This window comes from Sipha flava, unplaced genomic scaffold (assembly GCF_003268045.1).
Source record: "Sipha flava isolate LNK unplaced genomic scaffold, YSA_version1 104_pilon_pilon, whole genome shotgun sequence".
NCBI lineage: Eukaryota > Metazoa > Arthropoda > Insecta > Hemiptera > Aphididae > Sipha > Sipha flava.
Window position 1 is genome coordinate 2,827,208 of NW_020271718.1, and position 17,568 is coordinate 2,844,775.

The 17,568-nt window shown below is 26.4% G+C and overlaps 3 protein-coding genes across 4 annotated transcripts in view; 1 reads left to right on the forward strand and 2 right to left on the reverse strand.

Annotated features, from left to right (window-relative positions):
• Positions 1-2,306: 2,306 nt before the first annotated feature.
• LOC112683958 lies at positions 2,307-4,525 on the reverse strand. Its single transcript, XM_025555229.1, has 5 exons — positions 3,864-4,525; positions 3,567-3,675; positions 3,183-3,287; positions 2,963-3,119; positions 2,307-2,372 (listed from the first exon to the last, which is right to left on the reverse strand). Exons 1-5 carry the CDS (start codon positions 4,523-4,525, stop codon positions 2,365-2,367), a joined length of 1,041 nt encoding a protein of 346 aa, XP_025411014.1. The 3' UTR covers positions 2,307-2,364.
• A 2,733-nt stretch (positions 4,526-7,258) lies between these two features.
• Positions 7,259-10,924, forward strand: LOC112682996 (tRNA-splicing ligase RtcB homolog). Its single transcript, XM_025553809.1, has 10 exons — positions 7,259-7,488; positions 7,556-7,751; positions 8,767-8,897; positions 8,963-9,089; positions 9,147-9,253; positions 9,326-9,485; positions 9,696-9,871; positions 9,936-10,070; positions 10,184-10,348; positions 10,406-10,924. Exons 1-10 carry the CDS (start codon positions 7,393-7,395, stop codon positions 10,631-10,633), a joined length of 1,521 nt encoding a protein of 506 aa, XP_025409594.1. The 5' UTR covers positions 7,259-7,392; the 3' UTR covers positions 10,634-10,924.
• A 4,451-nt stretch (positions 10,925-15,375) lies between these two features.
• Positions 15,376-17,568, reverse strand: part of LOC112682985 (sodium- and chloride-dependent GABA transporter ine-like) — a 33,163-nt gene continuing 30,970 nt past the window's right edge. Inside the window, exons 9-12 of one of the 2 annotated variants that reach the window (XM_025553788.1) lie at positions 16,839-16,979; positions 16,471-16,671; positions 16,034-16,210; positions 15,376-15,884 (exon numbers count right to left, since the gene is read on the reverse strand). In XM_025553788.1, the coding sequence (XP_025409573.1) occupies positions 15,738-15,884; positions 16,034-16,210; positions 16,471-16,671; positions 16,839-16,979 (666 nt within the window). In that variant the 3' untranslated portion in view covers positions 15,376-15,737. The remainder of the gene's footprint in view (positions 15,885-16,033; positions 16,211-16,470; positions 16,672-16,838; positions 16,980-17,568) is intronic. The other variant, XM_025553797.1, reaches the window with a different exon arrangement.

Sequence of the window (17,568 nt, forward strand, 5' to 3'; positions counted from 1 at the left end):
ACTAAAAAATACTTATTTAATAGTTCAACGGAAAAAATTGTTATGAACTATGAAGTTTGAATGAAATATTTTTAAGTTGAAGATTACAGTGTAAAGTTTACAGTTTGATTACAATTTAATGTATTTTAAGTTCAATTAAGTAAATAACATTTTGAAAAATTGATGTTATTAAATATAATATAATGTATGGACTTTCAATAAATGTGCAGCAAGCAAGCAATTTGTAACGCATGCCAAATGTATATCCGGTGATGTTGTATTTTATATTCTTACTATAGTAAGAAAGCAACTTCTATAGAAGTTAAAACATGTAAGGGGCATAATTTAATTTAGTCGAGCTTAACGAGAAAAAAATTATCGAGCGAAGCGAGAACATTTTTTAGGATTAATATACATATTTTATTAGTGCGTACTTATAAATATATTTCCCGATACACCACTGGATGAAACTTATAAATTACAATATAATGTGTGTTAGCTAAACCATCTACGTAATATGTATACTCTTATAAATCGTTTTTTTTTATTAAACCATAATGATTCAGGTTATTGCTGTAGCAATTTAGCAATTAAATTATGAATTATTAAAAATCTTATACATTTATATTTCACTTCATATGCACTTCCGGTGAAGGTATAAGACTAAATTAAATATTAGTGTATTAATTACTAAAATAAGCTAGGTAAATTAAAAAAATTAAAATATTAAGTATTAACCTGGTAATAGCCGATCTGAAGATAAGAACTATTGCTCACTACTCATGACTTACTTCTCATTTGCAAAATGTATTTAACAATTTGAAGGACAATATACTAGATATAAAAAATAAAGTGAATTTAAGGAAAGTAGCTCGTTGGATGATTAAAAATTGATTGCTTCTATTTCGATGAAATGGGTTACACGATCAATCCGAGGCATCAACAAATGTGAACTTAACACTCGATATTTTTTTTGGAAAGCATCAATATGACAAATTCAATTTGGCAAGATCCACAAAGACAATAAAGCTACGTAAACAGATTATTTTTTATGTATAAATGTTGGTAATCGCAAAGAAGCAATAGTTAGTGTGAGTTTAATTTATATTATAGTAAATTAGACCTATAAGACCTATTAATACTTACTTTAAAGTTTTACTATTGAATTGGAATATAATTTAAATTGAATATCCATCTATGACATGATATAGTGGAACTAAGTCAATTTATTTTCCTACAAAAAATTTACTAGTGAACCAATACCAAAAATTTTTAATAAGTGGGTGTAAAGCCGAGTTGCTGCCGAGTATTTTGTCGATGACTCTGCATGTGGTTAATTTGTTTTGGTAACTAAATCCTCAGCTATGTAACATTAATAATTAATAAAATATTCTATTAGAACCTAGATCATGACATATTTTGTAAAATATCTCTTAGAAAATTAAATAAAATTACTTTTTAACGTTAGAGAGAAAATTGGTAATTTTTAATACAGGCGTGATGATAATCTGTAGACATAAATCGTATAATTTTAACAGAAAATCATTAAATGTAACAGTGTAAGATTTTTTCATTCAGTTTTATCAGATTACCTTTAGCTTTAATTTCCCTTATGGCTAATGGCTTATGACATTGTTATACTTCACTGATATTAAAATATTATACAAGAATTAAAGCAAATTATGTTTTATTACTTAATCAAAATGCACAATTTTATAACCTATTAAATATAATAAAGAGCTAGGCATATTTCTATCTGTGGACCTTTCATTCTTAGACCATATATAATTTATTTATAAAAAGCAATGTGAATGTTAGGGTTCATCAGACGACAATTTCATGACATAAAAATTAAATTAATATATATAATAATAATATAAAATAAATATAGGATGTAGAAAACATGTTATATTTTCTTTTGTTATAATGAAAGATTTAAATTTTTGTTCAACGAATGTAAACTTTTTACCAACAGATTTCACTCATGTTCATCTTAGTATTCTTAAGTTCTACAACAATTATGAGCTACGTATCTTTGTTATTAATAATGTTAAATAATAAATAATGGTTACGCAACTAATTGTAAAAAAGTTACAGTTAAACATAAATTAATATAACAGTTATAAAAAAATAAATAAAAACAATGTAGTGTATAGCAGCTTAATTTAATAATAAATATGGTAAAATAATATCTTTATAAGTTCATAGTGCATTATTGGCTAGTGATATAGTATTATAGTTAGTATTTTTAATAAACCAAACTAAAATAATAAATAACTTATTTAATGAAATAGCTCAAAGTTATCTATGTTTTTTTATTATACCATGTGAGACTTATTCAATGATCCTGATGATAATAACACATTCAAAACTGTGTATGACATTTTAACTATCTGAAATTAAAGTAGAAAACTTAAACAAATATTAATGCATCAACCATAATGAATAATTGGCTAAATGTAATTGTTTTTTTATCATATGTCATTAAAGGATAAAATAATTAATAATTATATCACATTTCACTTTATAAAAATTCTTGATAACAATTTACTAAACATAATATTTTTGTCTATGATTAGTAATTGTAGGTATTTAATCACAATAATATTATAATAATTTATAAATAAAATATTCAGTTCAAATGTAAGTACATAAAAAATACGCTAGTATAGTAAAAAAAACTTTAAATCTTTAAATAATTTGAATTCACCTTATGAACAAATAATCATACATTTATTACCAACGGTATTATTAGCCATATGAACATAATATGTTTTTTATCTGACTTAAAAGAAACATGTCAAATGTTAAAATTAGTAATATTCAGTCTTTATTTATTATTGTAGATAATTGAGTGAAAGTAAAAAGATCTTAAGTATTTATAATTGTATTTTAATGTAATTTTGAATGAAATATTTTTAAATTTTCAGTCAATAATTGTGTACGTTTAAATGTATTAATATAAAAATTAAAAATGGCTTACCTTTACAAGTAAATTTAAATTTACGATAAAAAATGTAACCAATCGTAAAATCTAATGAAATTATAGTTCTGGTCATCATTATTAATACATTACGTTTAAACGATTTATTTGCAACAAGTAATGGATAGTCAAAAAGAGTTCGTAATAGATCATCGTGCTGGAAAATATTATATGAATATAATATTTGAATAAATTCGGAATTATAATGGAATAAACTTACCGAATCAGACATGATACTTCCATAAGAAGTATATATTGTCATATTTATTATAGCTGCTATGGAACTAGCTACACAAATGGAAAATATAATTGGATTGAGAAAACCCTAAAAAATAATTAACTTTTAATATTAATTAACTTTTTGAATAATGAAAATTTGTTTAAATGTTTTAACTACATAAATGTTTTTGATATTGACTATCAAACACTATATGTAATTAAATTATAAGCAAATACTAAATGTTTTGTGTTAAATAATGGATAACATTAATAAATAATTGTTTTCAATTCTAATGTATATCTAGTTATATATACTTTCAATTATAAATCGAGAAATTATCTCGTAGCATGGCGAAAAAGAAATATATATTATTTTAATACGTACTTGGATAGCTTGAATAACTAAAGAAGTAGTTAGGCCAAAATATATAGCATTAAATGATATTGTTAATAATATCGGTTTACCATATACATTCTTCATCGTTTCAAAATACCTTTAAATAACAGAAATAGTGGAGTTATAAACGTTTTGAATTAAATGTTGTAAACATTTTTATTTCAAATCATTTTTAAATTATTTGCCTCTGGATAAAAATAAAAATATCTTATGACTATTGAAAACAAAAATAAAAGTTTTACATCGAATAATTATTGTACGTCAATACTATAATATTGAGCTCACTTCAAAAACTCTTGATGTTGTATAATCGCTTTCTTCAATGTTTTTTCGTCGTTGTCGGCCAAAACTCCTTTCATTGCATTTATAATCAAATCTAATTTTCCTTTCACGATACCAGCATAATATATAAACAATATGTTTATGAAACTAAGTTCAAGATGTGCGATGTACACAGATACGGCATACACCATGTATTTGATCGTGTAGACGAAAACGTTATTAGTCTGTATTGGAAACACATCCAGGTAAGGGAACGTAAAAGGATCTCCCATGAACACGGAATCGTTCATCACCGTGTAAAGGAATGGAGTGATGACAAAAATGTTTGGTGCTATTATGTGATACACAGTTAGTGCGTCGATTTTCGACTGATAGTCTTCCGGTATTCGTAACATTTTCGAATGATAGTTCATCTCGCGGAAATCATTTTGATGGTACAACCGAAACGTGATGCTTAGCAAAATAAAGCTTTCGATTAGCAGACAGAGAAGAGCGAACAGTTGGATGTCCAAAATATCGGTTTTTAAAAAAACCAACGACGAGAGCGTTGTAATGAAGTAGAAAATAGTGATTGAACTCTCGACGTATGTTAAATACAACAATCTCTTATCGTCGGTGCATCCTGTCATTTGCCAAAATATGTCGACAATTCCTATACGCGTCATGTTGACCGTATTTATTGCACTGAGGTATTGGTGGGCGTTCGGGGGTTTTACTCATAAATATAGTGTTAAAATATATTAAAAATAATAATTAACCAGTACATGGTTGAGTGGATAATAATAGCCTTATGATCGAATATCTGCGTGCGTGTTAGAATTTCAAATACATTTTACTCCTAGTTTCTCTATAGAAATGACAGGGGTAAACAATAATGATAATAATAAAGAATAATAATAAGGTAGAGAACATATAGTGATACTATCAATATATAATATTTATTTATAAATTGAACGGAGTATATGTTTTTTATTGTTGTTAAAAAACCGAAATTAAATATAGTTTCATTAATAATTAAGAGAACATACAAGCAAGGCTGTAACTGGAAAAAAATATCAGGGGGGGGTCTAACATTATTATTTAATACAATTTATCGTTAATAAACTATATTCACCGCTAAAATGTTACTACTTTTGAAAATTTCGGGGGGGGGGGGGGGGGGGGGGGGGGGGGGGTTCCGGACCCCCGGAATTAATAACATAAATATGTGTTAAAGATTTGTGGGCGCCAGTACCCTATCTTCATGTCTTCTTCACGAGCATTCATAAAATATGAGTACTAAAACTCGAATATATTTATGATTTATCTGAGTATTTATGAAGTTATGATAATTTAGCACAAATAATGATTTGGTAAAAACAACATTGTACCTACTACTGTTAAAAGTTTTAACATTTATCACATTCACTGTACAGGAATTTCAAGATATTAAATCAGACAGACACTATTACCTGGTCGTTGCCAGACAGCCGTTATATTTTTCGGTTTTCATTCCCTTAATAATCACTAAGGCTAAGGACTTCATGCCCTTAAAAACCTTAAAATATGCATTTATGCCCTAAAGAATCAATAAATATGCTATAAAAATATGCATTTCAAAAAAATTATATTTGTAATAATAAATTAATTAAAAAATATAATTAATAATAAATAAATTAAAAAAATTTAATTAATAATAAATAATAATAATATTTCTAGATAAAATAGATATGATGATCTGAGATAATTATTTTCTTTTTTTTTAAATTTGTTTTCATCTTATATTGAGTTTTTGTCTCAAACAAAAAACTTAAAATTGATTTAAAACTAAATTAAATTGAAAAAAAATTTTTCTACTTTTAATTAGTACTAATTACCTTGAGCATTACATTGGACTATAAGATATTTTCTTAAGTTAGGAAATTTAAATGACCGCCTGTTATCAGCCAAAATATATTTATATTTAGAAAAAAGAACGTTCTACGTCTACGGAACTTATTGGTGTAAATTTAAAAAATGGTAAGTAACTACTACTAATATCTGCAGGCAATCTGTCCATAGATTCATTTTTCCATTTAAAATCTTCGATATTTTTTGTAGTTGATAAGATTCAACCTTTTTCTCCAAAACTTTTTTAATTTTGTCATAAATTGCCTTAGCTTGTGCAGATCCTTCAATTTTCGTAGAATATATATTATCTTTTGTAGTTTAAATTATTTTAATGGATTCAGTTAGTGCCACACCTTGGATTTCAAGTCGAGTGATGGATGAAGAAATAAATCCATAATTTTTTTATAAAATTAAAAAACTTTCTCCTTTATATAAATAATTGACAAATATGCACTTATACAATGAAAAATTGTCAAATATGTACTTCTAAACGAAAAACGGTCAAATATGCAACTATACATTTTAAATATAAACTTGTATTGCTATGAAACAAATTTCTATATTACTTAGATGATTATTTAAAAACATGCAAACTCCTAGAAGTCCCCAGCCCTAATAATCACCAATGTCTAACACCCTACTTCAAAGGGGCGTACTCAAAATATTTGTTTATAATTATCTACCGTCACCAAAAGTGTTTCAATAAATAATATCCAATCATAATTATTGTTTTTAATTATAACACAGTGCTCTAATGATAAGTGCCTATTTTTATATTTGATGTATTTTTATATTTTGGTACTTAATAGACTGCGTGATATACATTTATATATATATGTATATTAGTGTCGAAGGTGAATTTTAATTACGATTTCTAATAATTTAGAATTTGTATTAAACATCATGATTAAAATTATTTGAATAAAAATATAAGTAAAAATAATATTTTCAGTTTGTTAAATTGAAAAAAAAAATGTTATTTTATCAACATTTGTGTAGATTAGCTTGTATCGTATTGTCCCTATGTCATCCAATAAATATTGTTTATATCTTATCTGATAAAAATTAATCTTTTTAGAAATTGCAATTATGACTCTGTTCAGTTAAACTTGCAGTTTGAACGGCTACCATTGATGTTGGAATAATGCTACCGTTTCCCTTAAAAACTGAACTTATTACATAAGTAATACGATTTATACATGAAAAATGAATAAGTAATATATTTACAGCTTAATCATAATCTATTGTTACGTACTATTTTAAATCAAATGTCTTAAATATAGTTATGTACTAATTTAACCGTGGGTCTTATGAAATGATAATATTGTTATAGATGATAGTATTCATAATATATTAAAATTAATTACAATTTTGGTTTGGATTTTTTGAATAAAAGACATTGAAAATATTCTTTGAATACAATAAATAAAAGCAAGGACGATAGACATAATTACTTTTCATTATGTTATCACCGGTAATAAAACGATAACAAATTTTGCTTTTGATAACACTGATAACACATAGTTATTAAATAAAATGTATACAGTGTTCGAAATGTTGGTAAATTATTTATTTAATTTCGGATTATAGGTTTACTTTTAGGTACTTCTTTCATATAATAATAATTTTAAAGTACTTATCTGTGAAATTCAAATCAGTTATAATGGTTGTAAGACCATATAATGAAGAACTAGAATATCTAGAAAGAAAAACTCCCTTTAAATGGGAAATAAAAAAAGGATTTCAGCCAAATATGAAGGTAAATATGATTCATTTTATTAAATAAAAATGATTTGTTTAAATTACACTAAATTGTATTGATGCAGGTCGAAGGAGTTTTTTATGTTAATACATTTTTGGAAAAACTGATGTTGGAAGAATTGCAAAATTCATGTCGACCGGGCATGATTGGTGGTTTTTTACCAGGTGTCAAACAAATCGCTAATGTTGCTGCATTACCAGGCATTGTGCATAAATCTATTGGTCTGCCAGACATACACTCTGGTTATGGATTTGCTATAGGTATTACATTTTTTATTTTCTAAAATAATTAATAAATATAAGCTATTTATCGATTGGCTCAGATTATTTATTTATTACTTATTATTTATTTTTACTATACGTAAGTTTTGTTATTATATACATTTAATAAGTGTTATCCTTCCAGTCATATTTAATCTCTTTTTAAGTGATAAATAGGTTAATTTATTACTATTTTAGACATTGTACAATTAAAAAACCTAATATTAAACTATAAACAAATTAGTTGTATTTCCATGATAAATCCAAATATTACAGTTAATAAAATTGTATTTAGTAATAGTTTATGAATATAATAGTTGATTAACAAATTATTAAATGAAAATAAACAGAGTTATTGTGGAATATATAAAAATATATAAATGAACCAATTTTAAAATTTATTTCAACATTTTAAGATTAAGTATGACTGATCTTAATTTAAATTTAAAAAAAAATGGTCTAAATTAATTTATACAGCCATAGTAAGAATATGTAATAAAGCAAAATATACTGAATCATGAGAAGATTAAATACCAATATAGTGTTATACAGATACAATTATATGATCAGTATCACCAACTAAAACTATGAATTGAATAAGTATTTTTAATAGGTATGATTTGCTTAATTAATGATTTATGTTAGGTTTTGTTTATATAATTATATATTTACTTCTATTATGGATTTTTAATTGTATATGAAGATTTTGTAGTATAGTAAAATGTTTCTTCTGGAAAGTGAAAAACATAACACAATATCAAATTCAATCTAAAAAAATTGAAGGAACACTTGTATTTTTAAATTTTATATAACTTATGATTTATAAAATATTTACTCTTTATATAGAATTTTATTTAAAAAAAATGATCAATATTTTTCCAGATAAAATTACCTATATAATTTTATATATTAATACTATGTAGAAAATGTCTTAAATAATTTGAATTGTTTAATTATTATAATTTTTACAGTTATGACTTTTTTTTTATAAATGCCTTGCAAATTTTATTTATAGGTAATATGGCTGCATTTGATATGGATGACCCTCAATCTATTGTTTCTCCTGGTGGAGTTGGATTTGATATAAATTGTGGTGTACGATTACTTCGCACAAATTTATTTGAAAAAGATGTTCAACCTGTCAAAGTGATAACACTATTATTATATGCTTTATTTAAGTTCTTCAATAAAATGTTCTTATTTTTACTTAGGAACAATTAGCTCAAAGCATGTTTGATCACATTCCTGTTGGTGTGGGTTCTAAAGGAATTATTCCTATGAATGCGAATGATCTAGAAGAAGCACTTGAAATGGGAATGGATTGGTCTTTACGAGAGGGTTAGTCAAAAGAAAATGTAATCTTTGTAGTATTTTTAAAAGCAATTTTTATATCAGGTTATGCATGGGCTGAAGACAAAGAACATTGTGAAGAGAATGGTAGAATGTTAAATGCAGATTCTTCAAAAGTGAGCATGAGAGCCAGGAAACGAGGTTTACCCCAGGTATATAATTTATTTTTAAATAGTTAAAATAAGTTCATATTTATTTTGAAAAGAAATGTATGTATTAATTAGTTAGGAACGTTAGGAGCAGGCAATCATTATGCAGAAATACAAGTTGTTGATGAAGTTTATGATAAATGGGCTGCAAAAAAAATGGGCATTGAAAATATTGGTCAAGTATGTGTTATGATACATTCTGGAAGTCGTGGATTTGGTCATCAAGTAGCAACAGGTTTCTTATGAGCATTATTAACCTTAAAATATGAATAGAATTACATTTTTTTAATTCAAATGCAATAAACAGAACATGTATATTATTATAAAATATTAATTATTTGTATATGTAAACTATGAATTCTATATATTGTGTAAAAACTGTTACATTTTGAAATTTAAAATTTTTAATTTTTTAATTTATACTTTTCACAAAAATGTTTATTAGACGCTTTACTTGAAATGGAAAAAGCAATGAAACGTGATCAAATTGAAGTTAATGATAGACAATTAGCTTGTGCTCGTATAAATTCCAATGAAGGTCAGAACTATTTGAAAGCTATGTCAGCTGCTGCAAATTTTGCTTGGGTTAACCGAAGTTCAATGACATTTTTAGCACGACAAGTATGTATAAATTATAAATGTATATTTTTTAATTCATACAAAATAAATGATTTATATTTTAAAGGCGTTTGCAAAACAATTCAAATTGACACCAGATGATTTAGACATGCATGTTATATATGACGTATCTCATAATATTGCAAAAATGGAACAACATTATATTGATGGAAAACTTAAACACTTATTAGTTCATAGAAAGGTATCTAAAACATTGTTTATTTCATACACATTTATAACATTTCTAAAGTTATAATAACATTATATTCTACAAACTTCAATTATAAATTTTTAAATTTTAAAATAATGTTAAAGGGATCAACTAGAGCCTTTCCACCATATCATCCTCTTATTCCAGTTGACTACCAACTAACTGGTCAACCAGTATTAATTGGTGGAACTATGGGTACCTGTTCATATGTGTTAACAGGAACCGAACAGGGCATGAACGAAACATTTGGATCTACATGCCATGGAGCTGTAAGTAATACAATTTAAAAAATACATTGAGTTTCAATAATTGGAAATGTTATACAGGGACGTGCACTATCTAGAGCAAAGTCAAGACGGAATATAGACTATAATGATGTACTTGAAAAATTGTCCCAACAAGGTATTTCTATTCGAGTAGCTTCACCAAAATTAGTAATGGAAGAGTCTCCAGAGTCCTATAAAAATGTTACTGATGTGGTGAATACTTGTCATGAAGCAGGAATTAGCAAGAAAACAGTAAAATTGCGACCAATAGCTGTTATTAAGGGATGAAAATGAAATCTAATTTAATTTTCATTTATATTTTGTATTATAAATTGCATTTATACTTGTCTGTAAAAATAATAATATTAAATTAAAATAATAAAAAAATTAATTTTATTATATAGGTAATTTAAACATAGATTTTTGTGGGGGTTATAGGCAATCTAGGAGGGTTAAGTACCTTCTATTTACGCCTATGATGCTGAATTTATACATAATTTATTGTTTTCAGTTGTGCTATTGCATTTTTTACTTGCATCATGCACATAACCAAAATATCAACTTGAGTTGTATTTGAATACATGATTTGGAATATTTTACATAAAATACTTTTGAACTATTCTAAATATTTTTTAAATTATTTATTACAGTATTTTAAAAAAATTCTTTAGAGGTATTAAAAATACTTTTTTAACGTCCAATCACCTTTTTTAAATAATATCACAACTATACTGCAATATTTATTGCATTTTAACTCATATTTATTCTACTATTTGGAAAAAAGAGATACACGAAATCTGAAATATTTTTTTCTTTTAAATTATTTTTATCAGTATTTTACCTACTTGTGCGTTTTTTCACCACCTTAGTTTTTATAAAACAATACATTTGCGTCATGGACAATGACATATATTATTTTCAAGCATAAGTTATTACACGTGGCGCGGTTTTTTTCGTATCTCCGTAAAGGCTTAATTCACACTCGGAAAGCGTCAATGTTTTCCAAGAGTAATTCGATCTACAACAAATTACTTACTATTGACAATAAATATTATTTATCTGTAGTTTATTAAGTAATATAATATACGTTGATGTTTAAAAAAATGTATTTCTTACGAACACTCAGTTATAATTCTAGCATGAAAAATCATCGACGTTATTTCGCTCTTATTATGAGTCTTAATTCAATAATCAATCCAATAATAACTAATATTAATTACAAATAACTATTCCTAAATTATTTTAACTGTAGTCAAGTTTAACCTACTAAATTTATTTTTCACTAAATTACTTGATAATAGTAAAAATTTAATATACTTGATCTAATTTAGCTGATCATGACACCTAATTCTATAATCTAACTACTACTAACTTATATTAACTACTGCTAAATAATTCTAACTATAGTTATTTATTACTAAATAAGTTTTGCACTAAATCAGTAAATAATAATTTATTTAAAATAACTTGTAAAATTCTAATTTTACTTGTAGCTAATTATACTAATTATAATCAACATAAATTATTGTAATTTTCTAACAATGTATACTCATATATTTGTCCAAAATGCAAATAATAAAAGGCATAAAAATACATACAACTTTAAACAGTGGCACCGCAGTCCTAAACATTTAGTCGGACGAATAATATTTAAAAAGAACAATATTTAAATATCAGCCCCATCGGCTAATTACTACCGATTTTGGTTAATTTTTTTTACATGATAATTCTATATTCATTGTTTTAGCACCTATCGAATATCTAAACTGTACTCTGTATGAACATCCGTTGTATTTTTAAAGTAAATTTTAATGTGTGTAATGTAACCGGATTAAAAAACATTAAATTTAAATTACAAGAAAAATAATTTTTTTTTAGTTCTTGATAAAAAAAATATAAAAATTAAATATTTATTAAATAAATAATATATACAAATTTGATATCTTAATTAACCTGTTATATTTGATAAATTAAGACTCTAAAAATGCATGTAGTAAGATTTTGGCTTGATACAATTGAAGTCGGGAAATCAATAACAGCAGTGCTTAAACTTGGCAAAATTAAAAAAGGGGACTCTATTTACTTTAGAAAAAAAGAGCGTTCCCAAAACTTGTTAATCGTTATAATTATAATGTAATAATAGTAAGGGACGTTAAAATTTCTGAAAATTAGTTGGGGTACTCTATTTCCCTGCGTCCCCCTCAAGTCAAGCATTGAATAACAGGCTTAGTGGCAAAAAAAAAAAAAATTTAGACTCGAAAAACCGAGCTATATGTTATCGCCAATAAACTATAAAGAGGTTATGTCTTACGAGCATAATATTGGTATATATAATATTATGGTCGTGGGCAAGACCGTATTTAGAAATTTGACACCAGGGGGCAACAATAAAAAACGCTTCATTATACCAAATACAAATTTCTGCGGGTTGAAAAAGATCTTTCTGAGGAACAATTCGTTGCTGGTGTACACAAAAACATTCTAAGTGCAACGTCAACATAAGAATAGATTGTTTGTAAATCTTTGGATCTATCGACAGTACTCGACCGTTACCGACTATGTATGTGTGTGTGTGTGTGTGTCGTGACGTCGGGTTGGCGTATTTTATCATATTCATAAATCGTATTTTATTAATCTATTTTTTTTTTTGAGACATAATTTTTATTTTGTAAAGAAATTTCATTTCAAAAATATTAGATCATTAAATATTGAAAATATAAGAAAATTAGCCGCCCTCTCATATCGAGCCACTCGGGGCAACAGCACCCTGTAGCTCCCCCCTAAATACGGTCCTGGTCATGGGACATTGCTATTTTTATAGGTTGTTGGCGATGGTACATAGCTCGGTTTTTCGAGTCTAACTTTTTTTTTTTTTTTTTTTTTTGGCACTTAGCCGCTTATTGATGATTTCCAGTCTTCAATTTTGTGTGTTGTGCCTACATTGAAAAAATGTCTTAACTATTCTTCTTTCCGAACTTTTTCCGAGCAGTAAATGAAAACTGATAGCATGGGGTTGCTTAAAATTTAGTTACTTCCTTCACACAACTCTTCAGCCGACACTAATTATAATATGTTATCTTTCAAGATCTTTCAAAAAAGGAAAAACTGCTACCAGATATGTACTCAGATATTAAATAATTTTCAGTTAAACTAAAAATTTAACGTTTAATTTAATGTTTTACAAGCATAGTGATGGGAAAATTAGATCATTTCGTTTGTTTTAAACAATCCATGGGGACATTTCAACGATGTAACTGGGAAGAAGAGAAAGTAAAATTTTTGAATATTATTGAAAATTTACAAAATTAATTTTTAAACAGATTTTCTGATTTTTATTTAATTGACTTTAAAATAAAATCATTTTAAACCCATTTGCAGTTGATATAGATGATGTTGTAAGCTGTTTACAAATGGAAATTATTGAGTTATAAAGTGACGAAAGTCTTAAAACTACTTTTCACGATGGCCACAACTTAATTCAGTTTTATTCAAGTACCTGTACAACAAATTTAGTAAAATAAAACATTTTTCTAAACAAATGTTATCCGTGTTTGGAAGCACGTATATTTGCGAGCAAACTTTTTCATTAATGAAATATTAGAAAGGTAAATATATTTCCCGATTAACCGATCGTCACTTAATTGATGTATTGAGAATTTCTACATCGAAAATCAAACCTACGATCAATAAACTTGTTGTTTAGCTATTCAAATCAAAAATCACATTAATTTTTACTTTGTATTATTTTTTTTTTATTATTATTAAAACGTTGTTATTACATACCACGATAAATATATACATATATATATATATATATATATAATATATAATATACCTACCAAACAGTGACGAAGCTTGAATAAATTACATTTGATATATTTTTAAGTTTTGTTTAAAATTTAAACTGTAAAATATAAATTAAATAAGATGTATGGCCCATGCATTTTTTTTTTTTTGTGGCCCTCAACACCAAAAAGGTTGTCGACCTCTGAACTAGTATATCAACGTTTTTTTTTCAAAATCACCAATAAAACGTTACATCACCATCACACGAGTGAACATATAAAGGAATAGAGGCGTACACACTACTTACATGGAGGTATTATTATTGATACCTATAGCTCTATTTCAATGAACAATTTCCAATTATTAATATGAATAGAATATGATTTGTAGTAATAACAGGGTGTTATTATTTGTGTAGTGCGGCTAGACATTCTTTGTGTTAAATAAATATAATAATGTATTATAGTGTTTACAAGTTTAACTTTGGGATACTTCGTACGTGTTTTACTCACTTGAAATTGTAACACATAAGTAACTACCTATTGATGAACATAATAATTAATCGGTTCGTTTTTCCAAAATCGGTCAAATTTTATTTTTATTTTACGGGTGCATATAGTTAACATTTATTTATGTTGAAAATAACAATTTTGTAGACTTATTAATATCTTCGCATGTATTTCTATAAATTCGAACTTACAGTACTTATCGCGTTTAAATTGACATTTTTCAAAATAAAATCTATCATGCAATTTTTATTTTTATAGACTTTAATACATATATAATATATATATATATATATTACAGTCGATATTAAAAATTGATTATATATACTGTATATAAATTATATATTACATATACTATATCTACAAAATATTGTATTGTGTAACCATAGGCGTAGGGTGATCAAATATATTGGGGGCTGAAAAATCAACAATAATAATAATAATAATAATAATAAAAACACTAAACTAAATGAAAATAAGACTACTCAACGAAATGAGCAAAAATAATACAAATAAATCTGGGGGAGATAATATTCGCACTGGGGGGGCTAAGCCCCTCCTAAATACGCCTATGTGTGTAACACAATTTGTGTTGGTATTGTATTGGTAATTAAAAACGTTTATTATTTTTAATATACTTACTAAATTATTTGGTAGTACTTCAAAAATAACAGGTTAAAGTAAACGGTTTGTATTAATATATTTTATTAGTCAACTAAAAAGTAACAAAGTTGAATATAAGAGTTTATAATCTATGGTAGCATTTATTTCCTGGTAAAATATACAAAACGAACTTTTCTACTTATAATCATACTATATGTATCAAAACTGATTAGTAGGTATCAAAATTTCGTAACAATAATGAAAAATAAAATGAACCGAACAATATTATCGACATATTAAGTTGTAGGTACCTGTTGATATAAATATGTATGGAATGTGTGAGTTAGATAAGCGTAATTTTTGGAAAAAAATAAGGGTGATCTGCCATCATTAATATCGAATGTGAACAAAATCATGCACATCATAATATACATAATATAATAATTATATTATATTATTTGTAATTATTACAATCATAAATAATTATATTTGCTGTTTTAAATTGTTTCTGGATAATTGACGATTGGTGAGATTTGAGGTATTTTGCATTCAATCAACGTAGCCATTTCTTTTATATTGATTTTCGACGCGATTGGCAACTCGCCAAAGTCATTTGACCGAGGCCTTATTGATCTGTTCAATTTCTAAACATCGATTATTTTCATTTTAACAAATTATATTCGTAATAATCGAAACGGGTTAGCTACAAGTAAGTGGTTTAGTCTGCTCAAGTATGTTTCATCGGTAAATATTATTACATTACAGACATTTTTAAAGCCTTTTTATAACTTACTTGATGTAATGTCTTGCCTTCGGAGTGTAGGAACGTATAAATTGACACGATGGGTATACATGCCAATGAGATCATAACCATGGACCAACCTATTACATGAGCCCACGTGGGAAAACTCTTGGTGCCGTTTAAATAAGTCGTTGGTTCGTAGTCTGTTAAGCTAAATATCCACACAAACTATAAAACAATTATAATAATAACATATGTTTAATGAATTAGCACATAAAGAGATTGGACTTCATGGTCATCCATGATAAACGTTTAACGGGATTCGAAATGAAAGCAAGCATGATATCATTCATGTTTTTCCTTACCGAGATTTAAATTAGGCCACAGTAAATGTTTTAAACACTTTAAATGGAAATATACACTTTACTACGTGCTTTTACTACAGTAGGTATTAGGTAGTAGAAATACTTAGTAAATTATGTACTAACCATTAGTGTGAGAGGTGTAATGGTGTACCAACTGAATTTAAAAAACCACGATGGTTTTGAACTAGTGATTGTTTGAATATCCACCGAAATTTTATTAGCCCCGTACATCCAAGACACGGCGATTACTTCAAAGAAAGCAATATATATAACTGACCACGTAGAAGTATAATAATCAATTATTTGAAACAGATATATACCGCCCTGCGAACAGGAAAATACATGGAGATAAAATGATTTGAGACAAATTTAATATCAACAAAAAATATAATATATTTAAAGTTACTTAATATATAAATATTATACTGAATATTATATTATTTATAAGCGTTTTAACTAAAGTGAATTAAAAATGATAAATTTCCACAAACCTGTGTGACCAGGGGAAGTCCTAGGAGAAATGAAGCGGTGCAAACCGTCAAGACTAAAAGTTCATGGCAGACTAGATATTTTTTTACAGCCCTAGGAAACCCGTCTTGTATGGATGTTACAACAACTTCAACTATAGCGAACTAAAAAAATGAAACAGAATAAGCAACCCAATTATATTATTGTCATTTTGATTATTGCCTTATTAAACATCAATTGTTCATAAATGTATGTTAACGATTTGGATTAGTAGTTTATTTACTCGGGGTAGAGAGGGTGATAGATTTCCACCCTTTGAGACTCTTTCTTTTTTCATTTAGTATTTTTTAATTATAATACAATTTTTCGACTTTTATAAATGTATAAAATTCTTAAAAGTACGGAAGAAGTAAATATTTTATCTTAATTTCAATTATCATGATTAACTTACATTGTAACTAAAAACTTGTACATTTTGTTATTTAAGTCATTAGAAAGAAAATATGGGAAAAATCCTATATATGCCACTAATTTGGACAGGACTATAACCTTCCGTGTTTCAGGGTCGTATTTTAGGAGGGCGAAGGGGTGATCACCCCTCCCTGAATCCATATTTAAGGAATTGATTATATGTGAGATACTTACACATTTCAAATTTTTTTAATGTGGATAATTTTATAACGAAATCAAATCACGCGTGGCTGTGAATACTGAATTAGGCTTTTTGTTGGGTCAATACTTAGTGAAAAAAAT

Bases quoted from the DNA above. Each gene is read 5' to 3' on its own strand.
- LOC112683958 (XM_025555229.1), bottom strand. From the start codon at position 4,525: ATGACGCGTATAGGAATTGTCGACATATTTTGGCAAATGACAGGATGC. The intron at 3,288-3,566 runs GTACGTATTAAA...ATTATTTTTTAG, and splicing joins TAGTTATTCAAGCTATCCAA to GGTTTTCTCAATCCAATTAT. The intron at 3,120-3,182 runs GTAAGTTTATTC...AATATTTTCCAG, and splicing joins GAAGTATCATGTCTGATTCG to CACGATGATCTATTACGAAC.
- LOC112682996 (XM_025553809.1), top strand. From the start codon at position 7,393: ATGGTTGTAAGACCATATAATGAAGAACTAGAATATCTAGAAAGAAAA. The intron at 9,872-9,935 runs GTATGTATAAAT...TATATTTTAAAG, and splicing joins TGACATTTTTAGCACGACAA to GCGTTTGCAAAACAATTCAA. The intron at 10,349-10,405 runs GTAAGTAATACA...AATGTTATACAG, and splicing joins GATCTACATGCCATGGAGCT to GGACGTGCACTATCTAGAGC.